At 32.9% G+C, this 19,168-nt stretch overlaps 1 protein-coding gene across 3 annotated transcripts in view; it reads left to right on the top strand.

The window, feature by feature from the left end:
- The first annotated feature begins 1,039 nt into the window (after positions 1–1,039).
- LOC128867728 (protein late bloomer) overlaps positions 1,040–19,168 on the top strand; it is a 51,680-nt gene continuing 33,551 nt past the window's right edge. Inside the window, exons 1-2 of one of the 3 annotated variants that reach the window (XM_054109182.1) lie at positions 1,040–1,143; positions 1,680–1,778. In XM_054109182.1, the coding sequence (XP_053965157.1) occupies positions 1,719–1,778 (60 nt within the window). In that variant the 5' untranslated portion in view covers positions 1,040–1,143; positions 1,680–1,718. Of the gene's footprint in view, positions 1,255–1,679; positions 1,779–19,168 lie in introns of all 3 variants that reach the window. The other 2 variants (XM_054109183.1, XM_054109184.1) reach the window with 2 other exon arrangements.

Below are 19,168 nucleotides of genomic sequence, written 5' to 3'. Positions count from 1 at the left end.
TGGATAAATAAAAATGTGTAATTTTAATAAATTTTGACGGCTTTAATATTTTATTATTAAAGTTCAATTAAATCGGAATCTTTTTATTCCGGGAGCGCACTATGACCTAAATGTATTATAACTTTATTCACATAACAGTGGTTTGCCCAAAATAGGCGGTATCGCGATAGAAATAGACCCTTGTTAACCAAAATGTTCAGAATGACTTAAGAAATTATTCTGAGACCAATTCGATGATAATAAGTCGAGTGAAAATTGAAATATCTGAAAGAAATTTATACAAGTGTTACTCTTCGCTCTCAGTGAAACGATCACACCCATTTGCAATTTAATAGTAATTTTCAGTAATTACTTAGTACCGAAGTTTGCTATACATGTGCAAATTGTTTAATATATGATAACGAATTCGGTTCTATTTGCGGTTGCAAATGTAGCTACTTGTATATCTATGTGGGATCTTTATAAAACTGTACCAAACTCAACACATTGTATTACGAAAATGGTTGACTGTGGTGACATTTCACTATACGTATAAGAGTTTAGATACTTCTGTATTCGTTAAGTATAATTTTTTCTCCCATTCCATTGCTTAAAATGTGGTCACTTCATGATTGGATATTTTCAAGTTAAGTTGACTGTCAAAATTTCAATCGCACGATAAACAGACAAGAAACGATCACACAAAAACAGATAACTTTTCATTTCAGCTGATCGATTGCTATCACATTTTATGGGTTTTTAATCCACATATAATTAGATCCTAATCATCAACTAGTTAGTATCACTAGTTCAGATTTTCCCTACAGGGTAGCCATTTGCAATGCGAGCAGTTAATAGACAACACTATTGCTGTTGTGGCTTGTTTCATTCTCAATAAATTCCGTACTATTTTTTCGTTAATCTACTTGTTGTTATTCTCTTCCACTGTTAGAATCGCGAGCATATTCGCACTACATAGAATCACATATGAAAACACAGTTCATATTTGAGGCAAGACAACAATCAAAGTCAAAAGTAAAAGCAAAAGCAAAAGCAAATCCAAAATATTAGTGGCGGCAAAATAGGCAAGTTGAAGGTGTAGGTAGTTTCAGTCTATTCGCGCTTGGCGCCGTTGATGGTTTTCTATTCGCCAGTATCCGAACGGTAATAACGGCTTGGTGAGATTCAAAATTTGGTAGCGATACGAATTTCGCGCGTAATTTGCGATCATACAACCGTTAGGTTTATATTCTAAGTTTATAGTAAACGAGCGCGGTGAGCGGAGTGAATAAATGGAGCGCAATACGCTCTAGTAGCAAAGTGCAATGCAGATTTATGTGAATGCTTTTTATGTGCCCATATTTTTTTTTTTTAATTTTCTGTAGTAAAATTCGTGAGTTGTTGGGCAGCAAAAATACGCGAATATCTTAAAATAAACAGAAATATATGAATATACGCGCATGCATATGTATCCGTATACATTTTAAAAATATTCCAAGTATTTTCCTTTCGATTTTGTCATCACTATTTGTGTTTCCAAAATTTCGTTTTTCAAATTTTCGCTTTTCTTTAGTGTTTACTTTGCGAATTTTGGCATGAAGCGTTTTTAAATATGCATATTTTATGTAAAAACTTATATATTGGCAATTATGTAAAAACTTAAACATTGGCAAATAAACGATTTTTTTTTTGAATTTTAGTGAACGAGTAAGAAAAGAAATAAGAAAATTGCATCAACAATGGCGTGTTCGACAAAAACTTTAAAAGTGTGCGCCTTAGTTTGGGATGTTATCTATGCAGTAAGTATAATTTAACAAATAAAAAGTTCAAGAAAAAAATAGAATCTCGTTAGCATTATCTTAAAACTATTCAATGACATTATTAATGAAATTATTAATTATTATTAAATGAAATGAAATGAAAAAAAAAAAAAATAAATAAAAAATATTTAAAAAAAATATTAAGTGAAATGAGATGAAACAAATAAAATACATAAAATTAAAGTAAATAAAATTAAATTAAATTAAACGGAATAGAGTGAAATAAATAAAAGTAAAAGCAATGAGATGAAACAAAAACAAGCGAAATTAAATTAAAAATATAGTAAAGCCAATTAAAAATATAATAAAGTAAATTTAAACAAAATAAAACAAAAAATAAAAACATTTAATGAAAAAAGTAAAGTAAAATTAAAACAAAAACAAATAAAGTAAAGAAAAAAGAAAATAAAAATTAGTGAAATGAAATAAAATAACTAAAAACAAAATAAAGTGAAATGAGATGAAAAAAATAAAATACATAAAATTTAGGTAAATAAAATGAAATAAAACAAAACGAAATATAGTAAAAGAAAGTAATATAAAAAAAGTAAAAGTCAAATGATATGAAATAAAAACAAATAAAAAGTATATTGATGTAACGGGTGATCAATCATGAGGTGCTTTTTTCAATAGTTAAAAAAAAAACAAAAATGTAAATTATGTTCAAAACCTTTATTTATCATTTGAAAGGACATTCTCTGACATTTACTTTTTGAATATGACTTCATTCAAATGTTGGCCGCAACTACGCTTAAGGTGGTCAATTCTGAAGGTCCAATTTTCCATCACTCATTCGAGCATTTCGACTGGTATGTCGTGAATAACACGCGTAATGTTGGCTTCCAGAGCTTCAATCGTAGCTAGTTTATCAGCATAGACCTTGGACTTCACGAATCCCCAAAGAAAAAAGTCCAAAGGTGTGATATCACAAGATCTTGGTGGCCAACTCACAGGTCCTAAACGTGAAATCAGCTGTTCTCCGAAATGACTTCTCAATAAAGTCATTGTTTCACTAGCTGTATGGCAAGTGGCTCCGTCTTGTTGAAACCAAATGTCGTAGAGATCATTAGATTCAATTTCAGGTAGCAAAAAGTCCGATATCATGGTACGGTAGCGAGCACCATTCACAGTTACGTTGCGGCCCTCATCATTTTTGAAAAAATATGGACCGATGATTCCACCAGTCCATAAACCACACGAGACCGTTGTTTTCTCTGGGTGTAAAGGTAGCTCTTGAACCTGTTCTGGTTGCTCTTCATCCCAAATACGGCAATTTTGCTTATTGACGTAACCATTGAGCCAGAAATGCGCCTCATCGCTGAACAAAATTTTGCTCGAAAACAGCGGATCTTCTTCAATCTTTTCAAGAGCCCAATCAGCAAAACGGTGACGTGCAGGAAGGTCATTTGGCTTTAGTTCTTGTACGAGCTGTATTTTGTATGCTTTTAAATGAAGATCCTTCCGTAAAATTGACCAAGTTGTTCCATACGACAGTCCAAGTTGCTGAGGACGGTGCCGAATCGATTCATCGCGGTTTTCACGTACACTCTCTGCTACTGCCGCTATATTCTCAATGCTTCTTGCTGGACGTGGTCTATTCGGTCGAGAATTATCCACCAATAAATATTCGGATTCAAATTTGTTGATGGTATGTCGAATAGTGTTTAAGGCAGGCCGATTATGTTGACCATAATGCGGTCTAAGCGCACGAAAAACATTTGTCACAGAACGCTGATTTTCATAATACAGTTGAACAATTTGTAGACGTTGTTGCGGTGTGAGTCTTTCCATGATGAAATGCCAAACGCTGTTCAACAAATCCACGATGACAGTTTGCCACAACTCGTGCGCGATCTGTAAAAAAAACGCAAATGAAAAAAACTCCTCTTAATTGATCACCCGTTATAATAAAATAAAACAAAACAAACAAATAATAAAATAAAATTAATAAAAAAATAAAGCAAAATGAAGATCAAAACAAACAAAATAAAGTCCATAAAAAATGAAATAAAAAAACTGTTTTACTTATTTATTTTATTTAATTTTTTTCATGTCCTTTATTTTATTTGTTTTGGTCTTCATTTTGCTTTATGTTTTCAAGTAGAGTAATGTAAAATGACCTGAAATCAAATAAAGTGAAATAAATCTAAAGTAAAATAAAATAATTTATAATAAAGATATAAAAAATGGGAGTAATAGGAAAAAAAATAAATAAAACATTATAAAATAAACTAATTTAATGGAATCGACATACAAATATTCTTCCGAAAAACATGTTTTTTTTTTGTTGTTTTTCTGACAACAGGTATCTAATCCTATGTTCATTCCTTTTCTATTCTCTTCAAATCGTTAGGTGCGTCAAGTGTTAATTTGAGAGGCCACAACTATTTTAAAGTGGATAAAGAAATTGAGCAAAATTTGCAGTTGGTGGGTTTTAGGCCTTATTGAAGAGGAATAACATTTTTTTTTCTTATGCGCGATAACCTCACGATCTCCTCAGCAGTTCCTATTTTCTTTTCTTTCGATTTTTTTTTATTTAACTGCTTTTTGGAAACTAGGACTGATGTAAAGCTAGTGGCAAGCATTACATGTAACGCAATTTCATTTAAATTATTGTTATTGTATTAAATTTTTCAATATGCTTCGCAAGTTTCAAGTGTCGGTTGTGCAACATTTGCTCTTAGCTACACCCTACAAACAATAGTTTAATGGAGTTAAAACATGGCTTCTATTCGTCCAGTTCATATCACCATTTAGATGACTATTGTATTTTCAAAGGTTTTCAAAGATTTTTTAATGTTTTTAATATTTCCCAATATTGTTCAGGTGATAAGCGACCCATTTTATAATTGCCTCACCATGAGCTGTGATGTGTCAGCTTATGCTATTTTTACAGTCAAAGTAAAAAAATTGATAAATCAAATTACAAATGGATGGCTACACTATAAAATGGTTTGTAGAAGTAAGTTATAGCTTTTCAAAAGACGCTTAAAATTTATGTAACCTATAAGCACTATAGTACACCTAATTAAATTCTTCAACCTTCAACCAGCCCAATAAAAGTTATGCGAAAATAAGTTTGTGTGTGAGTTGAACTGAAAGACTTTTTCTATGTTCTTCCAGGAGCATCTTTTAAAAATAAATTTTTGAATATGTATCGACCATGTCACCTAGAGGAAGGAAAATATATACAAAATCCCTGCGCTAGTAGTCAAAATTCCAATTTTTTATTGTAATAATTTTTCGAAAGTTGTTCGGTATGCGGTTGCTTAACTTCGCAAAAATCAGTAAAAGTCAGGCAATATTATTTACATTAATATACATAAATGTTAAGCATGGGCTTCCTAAATTGAATTTAATTAATTTTGTGAAAGATATTTGTCATATTTTAGTTGAATTTCGAAGAATTTAAATTTGACAGAAAATCAATTTTTTTAGATTCACTATTTATACATCGTTTAGAAACTAAAAAACAAGATAACCATCTGTGAGTATGCCAGAAGAACCTACATGTATATAGATGTTGGCGCGTACACCGTTTTTGGGTGTTTGGCCGATCTCCTCCTATTTGTAGCGTGTTGATGTTTCTGTCTTGATGTTGTTCCACAAATGGAGGTACCTACAGAATCAAGCCGATTCCGAATGTCAGATATTTTTTATGATGAGCTTTTTCATGGCAGAAATACACTCGGCGGCTTGCCATTGCCTGTCAAGGGGCGACCGCTATTAGAAAAAACTTTTTCTTAATTTTGGTGTTTCACCGAGATTCGAACCTACGTTCTCTCTGAATTCCGAATGGTAATCACGGTTGGTGCGACCCTACATATCGCACCCTAAATACAAAAGGGGCACAACTCAAAATTTTCCACACTCGAGCTTGACTTGTTTACAGTAGCACAGAAAACAAACTATTTTGAGTTGTGACCCTTTTGTATTTAGGGTGCGATATGCAGACAATAATTATACCCCCTTTCATACCATATATGTATATCTTGCTCTCCTATCCTCAATATTTTGCTCATGTGTCTATGGTTATAACATCGTACAACTCAACTTTGCGCATTTGAGCAACGCCTATATATTTTGAAGGAATATTCTGTGTATAAATACGTGCATATTCGATTTTCCTAGATTATTTGTTAATTTCCTTGAATCTGCATTACTAAGTTACTCATAGCTTACGTATTACAACGCATAAAGGACGTATACTTTTTAGATAAAGATATGAGACGCACAAATTCTAAGTTGTGTTTTATTTAATAATACATACAGCTTAAATATATGCAATACATATATAAATATAATTCTTTTACTTATAATAAAAAATCTGCTTATATTATGCTCTGAATTTTAAAATTTCTGAGGAGTATTTTTTTGTTCTTTTCTCTATGAAATACAGATGGTATGGGGAGCTTTTAAACGCATTTTAATTATAATTGCGAATTGATACTAAAAAACTGACTATGCATTAGTGTTACATTAAAGCCGCATTTACAGGCAATATAAGTCTTGCTCCTGTATCTATTAAAATATTAAATTTTGTCGCATAACGTAATATACTGCTGTAATAAAATTGAACGGTAATTTTATTTACCAAACTTTACGCTCTCTTTGCCTTTATTCGAATTTTTTTTAACTTACTATTAATTTTTATTTTCGCCCCTTTATTTCAGTACTCGAACTGCTCCCGGATTGTTTTTATCTTTAAAAATTAGTATTTGAACACATGCGTTGCAAAACAGAAAAAAAATCAATACCACTCCTTTTTAGAAGAAATATAAAGTCAATATGCAAATATAATCTGAAATGAAATATAAAAAAAAAACGAAAAGAATGGTACTCTTTGGTTTTCACCGTCTAGCGAGGGCGTATGAGTTACTAGATTACCTACGCTCACACACCCAAAGGTAATACAAGGCGTGTGTTTATGTCCGTAAGCACACCTTGTCACCTCTCCCAAACATTTAAGAGAGTTTTTGTTGAATAACACGATAACTGTTTAAATATTGCTAAATTAAACAAATTTAGGTATGCATCTGATCCTCAGTTTATATACACATAAGAACTTACGCATTCAAATGTGTGAACTCACCATGGCGTATGGGTGACCTACCTTCGCTGTCAACTACTAATTATGTCTTCGCTTTACAGCGGAGAGCAAATTACAATAATTGAGATAAGTTGTGTGCTGAAGCAGTAAGTGCCATTTGACAACATCAACACCAACAAGCAGTAAAAAGAGTTATAACTAAGCGCATGTAATTACATACCTATATATGTAAGTACTTTTGTATTATGCAAAGTAGGTAAGTAGATAGTTACAAAAATACTGCTATACCCGGCTGTCTATCATTTCATCTGTCAATGCACTCACTTGACCAATGACTCAAGCCACCATTCACTAACTCTAGTCGATTACTTTTTCATTCATTTATTCATTTGTTCTATTGGCGCGTGCTATTTGAGTTGTGTATTTAAAAGCACACACCTTGAATTGTCAATAAAAAAACTACAATATCAAATATGTAAACAATATGAAGCAACTCTGTAATATAGCAAAGCAAAGCATGCATAAATGTATGTACGCAAATGAGCAACAAAAATAAAAATCGTAAGTAATTTAAGTCTAACAGCGTGGTAAAGAATAAAAAAAAAAACTCCCAAATGTATTTAAATCTGCCGCTGGTCATTGAGTGCGAGATTGTGGTTAATTGCTGTGGCTGCTACCAACAACTGCGGCTGGTGTGTCTGAGTTGCGGTCACTGCTGCTACATTTGTTGTGGCTATGAAACGTAGCTTAAGCTGTGGGCGCAATTTAATTGTACACTGAGCTAAGACTACGTAGATATTCTGTTTGTGAAAACATTTGTATATATAAATGTGTGTAAATATGTATGCATGTGTTTGTGAGCGTATGCTTGTTTGTGCGTTGTTGGCGGTAGAATAGCAACAAACTGTGCTGAACCGAGCGTTTAGGGATGAATAGGACATAAGCTCATACATATAAACATATATTCATATACATGTGTATATACATTTGTATGTTTTTAATAGATCAAAGTATTAAGGACAAGCAGTACGGGAAATAGCATAAATTATGTTGTGGTGAAAAATAGTATTTAGATTTTCAGGGCTACTCAATAAAATACAAACAAATGTAAATGAAATTTGTGTCTGATACGCAAATTTATGTGAAAAAGTATGTACAATACACAGACGAAAATATATTCAGATGTAGAAGCTTACATATAAGAACTAACAATTTACGAGCAAAGGGAATGATAATATGAATGCGGTTGATGAAATGTTTAGAGAAAATATATTAACGGTACTCAACCTTTGTAGCATTTAAAATGTAACTCTTTCAGTAGTGTTAGATTATTCAGTCACTTTTCTTATCTCCAGTAATGCAAAATTTTATTGACTGCACTCATTTTTGCAGAGTTGTAACAAAAATGTTGATATTTGATCATTATTTTGATATTTTAAAATGTGCTATCAATAATAATACTAAATTTCGGAATTTTATTGCACTGTTCAGGATATATAAACATATATTGAATTACAGTGGCTCAATAAAGAATTCGGACATACATAGCATACAGCTTCAAATTCAAAATTTTTTAAAAATGCAAGTTGAGTATTTTTATTTTTATATTTTTTTATTGGGTATTCAAATAGGATTTTAAAAATGTAACAACAATTTACAAATCAATCATGTCCTTGTTATAAAAAAATTATTATGCAGCATTTGCAAAATTGGGGAGTCCCACAATTAATTCAGTATCGGTAGAATAGTGCAAAGAAAGAAGTAAACGTAATAAATTAAAATAAAATTTTTGTCGTTTTTTGTTGCATAAAAGTCCAAATTATAAGCATGGGTAGACAGCGTGGACAAAGCTAATGCTTTGAAGTCAGAAATTTAATTATTAGTCATCTTGAAAAGGGTAAAATTGTTCGGGAAATCGCAAAAATAGAGGGATAGACCACGTTCGACAGCATACGACGTGATAAAACGTTTCAAAGAAACCAAACCCGTGGAAAACAAAAAGAAATCGGGACGACCACAACTGTTTTCGGAAGCAGATGAACGGTGGATAGCGCAACAAATTAAGAAAAATCTAAATTTGAGCGTTCCTAAGTTCGCAACAAAAATCGCGCAACACATTAATATTAACTGCAACCCCAAAAGTATGCGTAAAGTGATGCGAAATAATAATTATAACGGATGAGTTGCATGAAAAAAACGGATTTCAGGTTCTGTAAGCACGTTCTATTTGCAGGTGAAAGCAAGTTCAACATATTTAGGTCAGATGGACAATCATATGTGTGGAAAATACCTAATGAAGAGTTGCTGGAAAAAAACTTACGTCCGGCTGTTGAACATGGTGGTGGATCGGTAATAGTATGGGGTTGTATGTCCGCTGCTGGTACTGAAAATTTGTGCTTCATTAACGGCAATATGGATCACAAACAATACCTAACAATTATGAAAAAAAATGTGGTCCAAAGTGGTGAAAAGTTGGGAATTAAGGACAATTGCCAGTACTATCAAGACAGCGGTCCTACGCGTAAGACACTTGATGCCCGTCTATGGCTTATGTACAACTGCCCTAAGTACTTGAAACACCTGCACAATCTCCAGACATCAATTTGAGAAACCAACGGAAAAAGCATGCTATTAAAGGCACGAAACACCTAGAAGGGGATATTAAAGAAGAGGGATAATAGATGCTTTAATATGCAAGAAGCTGGTCGAATCCATGCCAAGATGACTGAAAGCTGTGAGCAAAAATAAAAGCTTGGGGACTAAATATTCATTATACTGTTTTTTCATAAATATTATTTGGGAACTCTACTTTATATAAATGTCCGAGTTCTTCTTTGTCATGTATTTTGCTAAGTTTTTATGTTTGTATCTTTTATGTACGAAGGAGTTGAAGTGTGTTTATGTTTTTTGAAGTTTTGATAAATACGCTTGAAGAACGAAAATAAATGTGACACATAAACGCATTAGATTTACATTTTAATACGTATTTTTTTATTTAATCATTTGGGTGTTCGAGTTCTTTATTGAGCCACTGTATATATTTTTGATAGAAAATAAAACTAATTTTTCGCTTTGAAATTACTATTTTGTGAGCTGTAATTTTTTTTCTTAAAAATAATCATTGCTAAATTGCTTTCATTGCTTCACTAAAAATAATGTAAATTTTTTAAATCGAAAATAAAAGTAATTTCTGCAGCGTAATTTGTATATCAGAAATAAAATTTAGTTTTTTAGCTTTATTTTTCTTGGCAGATCCAAAAATTAAGCTTCATCTAAACTTTTTTGTTTTTGAATCCACTTATTTATTGCAAACTGTTTTCCAACATTCAGCAATATTTGTACTTAAAACTATGACATTTAATCAGATATAAAAGGACCCAGCCCTTAAACTAACCTCAATTTAGCTCAGCTGAAGTTATCTCAACCCACCCTTGTCTGCTAATGCTGCTGCTATCTCTACACTCATTATTGCTTTTTCGTTCTCCTTTAACTACTGTTGTTACGTTCCAAAGTTGTTGGTGGTAATGTTTCTGTTGTTGGTGCTCAAACTGATATTTTTTGCAATGCTTCATTCTCTTTGATCTTTTTCGTATTTAGTAACAGTCGATAGTGAGCATATTTCATCTCCTGCATGGACTAACGCGGCCAATGTTAAAAAACACAAACAACTGAAAGTTCTTGGTTTGAACTCTGATTGGGATGTGGCTGATAGAACACTTATCTTCGTTCTTACCTACCGCTTCTGCTGATATGATAATGGATTATATTACTGAGTATGTTGGCGTAGGTAAAAGGCATCTAGCATCATTAAAACAAAAAACGGCGCCTGTTTAAGTTTGTAGGGCAAATTTTGTAACAAATTGCTCTCACCTGAACTGTGGCGTTCGAATGCTAAATGTGTCCTTTTCTTTTTTTAAGGAGGGAATCAACAACTAACCGCATATTAATACATGACCCAGTTGCTAGTGGTCGTGGCTTGAAGTTGTACTCGTATTTTCAAAATATATCTAACCTTCGAACTAAATTTGAATATGTGCGCACTTTTATCTATCAACGATGTTACGAAACCAAAGTTTCTTACTTTTTAAAATTAAAAAAAAAAAATTAAAAATTTCCATTAATATTTTACAATAAGTTTTTTAATAAGAAGTTCAAGAAAAACCCTTGGAGTTTTGGTAGTGAAAGTTGGAAGTGCGCCGTTGATTTTTGCCTATTTTTTGATTTTTGCTGGGGCCTGGGCACTTTTTTCACATAACGAATGCTATAGGGCGTCAACGATTCCTCTACGCCAACTCACACGGTTTTGTGGTAGGGATCTTAGTTCGTTCACTGATAATCCAGATTTCATTTCAGCTTCTGCTGAGCCCCGTCAGGTGGTACGTGAGTTGCCAATTTTGTTTCCAGTTTGTTGAAATGAATTTCAGCGCAGTTTTTTCATGGCAGAAATACACTCGGAGGTTTGCCATTGCCTGCCGAGGGCGACCGCTATTAAAAAAATATTTTTCTTAATTTTTGGTGTTTCACCGAGATTCGAACCTACGTTCTCTCTGTGAATTCCAAATGGTAGTCATGCACCAACCCATTCGGCTACGATGGCCCCTGAACCTCAAGTTAAAAATTAAATTAAAATTATATTTGACTTTGCGCAAATGTTTTTACATGACTCACTCAGAGATTTTCACAATTTCGCCTTCAAGTTACATTTTGCCAAATTGTGTCCTAAAGAGTGTTGGTGAAATTAAGGGTATTGGAGGTCTTTTGCTAATCATTTTATTTATATAACATCGAAATCCTAGGTTTCCTCTAAATTTGCGTATTCGCATTCCTTTAAGTCTCTCTTTACGTCATTATTAAGTCACATTTTTAATGCTCTGTTTTTATATGGATACCGATCAATCGGTTCCTCACTAATGGAATTGAATGGGGAAAAAATTTGCTCTTGGCTAAAATTTTAGTGCATCGTTACCGTTTATTCTTTCTGTTACTCATAAGCTGCGTGTGTCTCTTGAAAAGCTTACATAGGTCTGTCCTAAGCCTTTGTTTTACTTATAAAACCATCTACAGTACATTTGATTGTCGGTATTCGTTAGAACAAATCAGATTTAATGTTTCCCAACGTACTTTTCGTAACTTACTTCCGTTCTATGTGGCTAACCTAAGTACTAATTATTCATCTAATACGCCCATCGCTCGATGAATTCGTGAATTCAATGTTTCAATTCAATTAGTCATACTGTCTTCTAGACTATTCGTCTTTTTGCCATTAGTAGTCTGTAATATTGTCATTTCTCAGACTAAATAAATAAATAAATTACGTGGCATTGATAATGAATGTTTGGTAGGTTTTGTAAGTGGATGTAGCACAACTCATTTTCTAGTCTTACAAACATTTTTGCTGTGCTGATGTTATATTGATGAAGTCTTACTTTATTTTACCTTCAAAATTACCTATGCACATTTATCACATATTAAAATAAAATTTAAACTATTTTACTTATGCGAAAGGTGCAGAATTGGATTAAGCAAGAAGTTATCTTTACAAACACTGTCAGAGAAGACTAAATGAAGGTTAAATTCTCGCTGTTTAGCAATATAAGGAGTGTCTTTGTTCGGCAAATATTTGTTTGGCTCCCGTTGTGTTATACGTTCTAGTTAAGTTTACTTAACCTTTCGCAGTTGGCGCCGTGAGCAGCGTTTAGTGTACAGATTATATGTGGTAAAGGGTAATTCAAAAGACGCGCTGTAGTTTTAAAATGAAATATGTCAAAATTTAAAGTTTTTATATATTTAAATGTCCACCACGGTAAAATTCACCAAAAAGTCGATTCATGAATGACTAATTGCTGAGAACGTCGAGATATCGATGTGGAAGGTTATTGAACAACAGTTTGTTCTACAGCAGTAATATTCTCGAGAGAACGTCCAGTTTTCTGTCCGTCAGTCCTTTTTCTATACTCAGCAGAAATAGCTGCAACTCAACCTTTGAATTGTTCACTCATTCGGATGATTATTTCCACCAAAAAAAAATTAATTTTTCGAGATACATATGTATGGTCCTTAAGGATGGACTATTTTCATTATAAATTTTAATAATTTTTACGCGTTGTTCTATCATGTAAAATTGTTAAAACTTGGCAAATGTCAAAGATGCCTAGCAAATATTCACTACTAACATCCAGGCGTCACTTTTGAAAGACCCTTTATATTTAAATGATGCATTAGTCTTATTTGTATTTTTGCCGTTGTTGTTTTTTTTTAACAATCAATTGCTTTTATTGACTAGTTTGGACTTTTTATTTATTACAAACTAATAATAACCGACAAACTAATAATACAACTTAAAATTTATTTGAATGTAAATCTTCTTTGCACGTTGTGAATAATCGAATACTGTATAGCGCAGCTGTTAAACAATAGACCGGGCTGGAGCTAATAGCGGAGTTAAGTGCTGATTCATAAACATTTCATGTATAAAGGAAATTTAAACCTTAAGTTCTTCGTTTTAATGATTTTTCTTTGAGGTTTTTAAGTTTTTTTTCTGCACATCCTACCACAACAAGAAAATCATCCGATTCAGTCAATCGTTTTAAAGTGTTTACGAGCCTTATACACTGGAATTACTGAACATATAGATTTTCGGGGTTTACTTCAGGGGGCTCTTCAGATTTGCGTTTTTCATAAACCATTCCAGTAATGAGACAAAAAAATGTTGGATTCAAATCGGTAAAGTCGAGCGCGGAGGTGTGGCGAGACTAGCACTTGATGCAAATTTAGATTTATCGATTTTCTGGCGTTTTCTTGAAAGGGTTTGAAAGTTTTGTATTTAGTAAACCACCTACCACTACCGAGACAAATAAAATAAAAGAAGTCATTCAAGTAGATACAGCCTTTCAGCCAGAATTATTTAACACATCAGACAGGTACACCCGTTCCACAGTTTTTGCGAGACTAAGGTACGGTAAAATTTTTTTTTTAATATTGTAAAATATAATTGTTTTTATTTCGGGCAAGTTTGAGTTTTATTTACATTTAAAAATATTACACACACTTTTCCTAATACAGTAGTAACAAAATCAATAATCAGAAATTATAATTTGCCATAAAAAAGCTATCCGCTTAAGATAAAGAAGAAAAAGATAAATTCTTCGTACCAAAAAATCCAAGTTAAACAAACTTGAAAATTTTGCGAAAAATAACATTCATAACTCTTTAGTTAGTATTAATTTTTAGAGTACCTAGGATTTTGAACGCTAATTAACGACTGACTTTTATATATTTGAACAAAAGCTTACAATGGCTTATGATAAAAAAGGGAGATGCAAAATAATAGTACACAGGGTTGCAAGATATGCATAGGAGAAAATTAAAGTACATATTCATTTATTATTATTTATTACGAACTAATTCGCCTCTACAACAATTTTCTTATTTGCTTCGTATTACTTATAGTTGGCTTCTTTCGAAATTTGGTGAGCTCGAACTTGAATTTTTGCTCGTTTATGAATAGTAAATAAATTTCTATTTAAAAAAATATTTGATTTCTCACAGAAATCATTTTACTAATTTTGTCCACAACTTGCAAATAAAGAAACTTTACCATATAATCTTCAGCTTTAAACTAGCGTTTTGTTGGCCCAACTGTAAACTTGCTTCAAAGTATATCGTCAAAAAATAAGAGTAGATTATCTTTGCTTTTGGGCCAAAAAAAAAATAAATCATAGCCATGCGAAAATAAGTTAAAATTTATATATTTAGTGTACCCGCTTTTTCTATTATTTTTCATCTCTCTGAACCATACAGATGCCCAGAAATAATTTTCAGTTTCATTCATTTCCTCATGATTTGGCAGTCAACGTAAAGAGTCAACAAAAAGAGTAAACAAGTATAGAAATTCATTTGATTTCCGAATGCATTTAAATTCCTGTAAGAAATTCACTTTATATTGGGCGATTCTAAAATTACGTATACGCCATGCGGTATTGCGTAATAAGGCTCCCGAATTTCGTATTTACATTTCGATTATAAATATGTATCCACCTCCCATTTAAATATAATCTTATTTGCACATCTTTTGTATCATGTGGTGCTCTCCATTTCAAGTGACTTGCGCAGAATTAAAGCTTACGTTATCAGAAAGTTATTACGTCATTATAATAAAAGACATGGTAACATAATAGTTTAAGTACATACGGTATGTTATATACTAATTTTTGTTGCTATGAATAAGTATGCATGTATATTTTGATTAGAGATAGTATTTAAAAACGTTTCAAATTGTCAAGCCATTTGCAGAAATTATCTGTGTTTCCGTGCAAGTGCGTAATAATCACCAACTCATTGTTGGCCTATCAAGAAATACAAACTTATTTTTTTGCACAGATGACCTAAATTACTTAAGTTGGTTATAAAGAGTACATAAAGTTTACTTTTAGCTGCATGAAAGTACTTAAGTGATTTTGCCTAAATTAAATAAATGAAATCCATGGCTTTCCGCCATTTTCGGTGAGCTGATGCCAGTCAAAAATCACTAATGAAATCAAGAGATTTTCAGTGTAACTTTATCTAACTGACGCTTTTGTTCATTTTCGAAGAGAACTTTATAAATTAAAAATTCGAGAAAAATGTCTTCAAAGCTTTCCATTTATACCTCAACACACATTTTCATCCAATGAGGTACTATTAATAGACACTGTCATGATTTTTTTGCACAACATCAAGTAAGAGTTGATGGTCATTACTGCATATTTGCCTAAACCATTCAGGTGTGGTCCGTTTAGCGTTTAGAATTTAATTTAAAATTAAGTAAGCGCGTACATTTCCGTTGTATAGTATTTTTTCAAGCAGAAGTTCTCGGGATAAGATAAGCTTGTAGGCTAATTAAAAACCATCTGCAGGAACTATCGGAAGTATGCATTTTTTCAGATCTTATCTATAAAATTACCTACAACCAATTCAAAAATCGCCAGACAATGCAAAGAAGAACTTAACACTTTAGCGCACGCGACAGACATCACTTTCATATGGATACTTGGACATAGAAACATTGAAGGAAATGAGATATGTGATGAACTGGCAAGACAAGGGCATCCTATAACGAACTCGAAGCGTATGCGTGTGCAAAAGGGAGATATTCTCGCTATTCCAGTAGCAGGCCGCTGACAGATACACTAACACGGATACTTGCAAAATAACAAAAGTGACCCAATTACAAAAAATTCAGAACTGACAAGTTGTTAACAAAAGTTACGAGCACACATATTCAAAATTACGCAACTATAACTGGCCTTTGGGAAACCATACCAGGAAGATGAGGTGGCCGTACAACAATAGATTTAAAAGCTTCAACCAATAAACATCTAAAGAAACAGTTATTCGCTATCTGTGGGAGTGCCCAAGTCTGGATGCTTTACGACATAGAATGCTGGGGGAGCTCTCGATCGTCAACTTGAAAGAAATTGTAAATTCATAGTGAAATCAAGATGGTTCGATGGTTAGTAAAAAGTAGTGGTTTAACAAGTGGTATATCAAATTGGTATCTTTTGTGCTAATTGAGTCTGTGCTGTGTCACTCCGGCAACAGCTCCACCAACCAATACTTCTGTTAGGTGCTTGTTTTACGGCGTGCGTCTTGATGTTGTGCCAAAAATTGAGGGACCTACAAATTTAAGCCGACTTCGAAAGACAAATTGCTTTTATGGGGAGCTTCTTCATGACAGAAAAACACTCGGAAGTTTTCTATCGCGTGGGTCGACCGCTATTAGAAAAACTTGTTCCATCATTTTGCCGTTTCATGCAAGGAGACTCGAGCCTACTCACTCCCGAATGGTAGTTTCGACTACAGCGGCCGAATGAATTTGGCTCACCTTTAAATATAAAAAAAAACACATACCTGTTTTGCAGAAAACTTTTCTTTTCATAGAAAAAGTAAATATTAAAAATCGTCTTTTTTTCGAGAAAGCTACTAGACGTGAACTGTTCACATTTCTTTATGTTAAGTTTCTGTGGTAAACTTCAAAGCAAATATATTACAAAATTGCTAAATACACGCATCTGTGGTATATATATATATATAAAGGGGTTTTCAATAAGGGCGGGTAGATGTTGAAATGGAATAAAATGGCGTTTGCGGTGTGGCACGTAGCGACGTCCTGCTGGAACCACATGTCGTCTAGGTCCATATGGTTCAATATGGGCCATAAGAAATTGGAAGGGCCACCACGTCTATCGAAAAATGGACGCAATGCGCGCAACGTTTGCGTTAATGAACACTCAATTTGATAATAAAGTTTTATCATTTGAACGTGCTGTTCAATCGAGTAACTTGTCATGATGATTTGGCATAAACAACTGAATAATAAACAAAAGATTTGACAGATGTTTGGTCGAGCTCCTCCTCCTATTTGTGGTGTGCATCTTGACTCGGCTATCTGTCGACTCCAAACAGCAGATAGTTTTTTATGTGGAGCTTTTTTATGGCAGAAATCCACTCGGAGGTTTGCCATTGCCTGACGAGGGTAAGCAGCCGTAGATTGGCGTGATAGGCATCGAGATTTTCATTTGAAGGAAGTGAATGATGATTTTCTCTAAAATTCCAAAAATTATTGGCAGAGTGATGTAGGCATTTAAAACAAGGAGTAATTTGAGTCACTTGAATTATTTTTCTTTTTCTGTTTTGTTAAAAAAGTTAGCTAAATACAATAATTTATCAAACATTTTCAATAAACCATTTAACAATTTCTAATTCTACGACCCTCAGGGTAAAATACATTTAGAAGGATACGAGATAAACTAATTTTTAGGATAATCGATTGAAAACTGTTTGAGTTACCCCGAAAAAAACTAAAAAAAAAAATACAAAAAATTGCTCAGCGCTCTCCAGCAGTCTTGCTTTCAAATAATGGTAACTTCTCGAGTTATACGGATATTTTTAACTGAAATGTTTTATAATATTCCTAAGAATACGTACCTTAAATTCAAGTAGAAGACATCAATCCTTAACGGCATCCCACGTAAAATGGTATAGAGCATTTCCATGTGAAGTGATTCAATTATTTGGACATTGCCATCAATTTCTTGGACAATTGGTTTATTTGTGTGCTTGAGTATTATATGACGTAAACTGGAAACTTTATTTAAAAAATTAAATAATTTTAATATTTTTCTAAAATAAAATACCATCGTTTCTTTTTACCATATTTACAGTTTTTTTTTACGTTAAAATAAAAATAACAAATAAATTTTTAGTTTTTTATAAAAGAGTTTGCAGAAAACTTTTGTTTTTGTGTTTGAAAAACAAGAGGCTAAGGTATAATAACTATGTAGCCAATGAAGATAATGTGATGAATTTCGAGAAAAAAATGCACGATAGTACACCAGATTACTGTGTTGCGTCTTTAGTTTTGTTTTTATTTTAGTATTATGGGATTCAAAAGGGACTTTCGTTGGGACTTACAAGGTATGGCTTAAGTAATTTCATGAATTTTTACTTAGTTATAAAATAGTAGGTCGTGCTTTTAAGTCGGCTAATTATTTATTTAACATTTAAAAACTTTGCGACATATAATAGTAAGCACCTTGTCAATCACCTACAATGTTGGTAGAAAATTAAGCACCCAATCGGATGATGTACGAGTATACTTTCTTCAAATGGCGTCGTACGTTAATCATGTTTGACACTTGTGGACTAGATAGCTGCAGTATACAAATAGTCAATCGAGCGCAATGGGCAATGGAAGGTTGGTCGTAAAGTATAAAAATTACCCAAAATAAAATGGATGATTAATTTTGCGCCACCTTGTATCATTTTATTCATCCGCAATGGGTGTACCTGGTTATTTATTTTCATTTTTGTGCTCAATGCGGTCAAGAAATTATTTTTTAGACTTGCGGTCTTTTTCATTCATGAATATTTTTTCAACATTGTGTTTTCGCTTGGCCAGCATCCCAAATCTTTTGCAGTCAGACCTTTTATGTGCTACCTTTTCTTTGCTTTTCCGCACCACTTGTGGGTCCAACATTAGTTTATTGTAGGGGATTTCGTGGAAGAGGTTAGATTTCATTTAATAGCCCTTGCTTTGCCGTCTTGGCGACAATTTCGCAAATCACTGGCATAGATTCGTTGAAATATTTTTTTAATAGGCGCGTAGAGGCAAGTTTTGGTTGCTCATCTATCGCCTTCATAGTCGCGTGGGCGCTTATGAGTAAGTTTCATATTCACTGTGGTCAGGCGTTCATTTACCTAGCGGAATGTCTTTTTGGTCTTTTTTGATGCCATCTCATGCTAAAAATTTAACAAACAAACAAAAAAAAAATCTTTTTTT

Source organism: Anastrepha ludens, chromosome 6 (genome assembly GCF_028408465.1).
Source record: "Anastrepha ludens isolate Willacy chromosome 6, idAnaLude1.1, whole genome shotgun sequence".
Taxonomy (NCBI): Eukaryota; Metazoa; Arthropoda; class Insecta; order Diptera; family Tephritidae; genus Anastrepha; species Anastrepha ludens.
The sequence above is the reverse complement of the archived record's forward strand: the minus strand, read 5'-3'. Positions and strand labels throughout refer to the sequence as shown.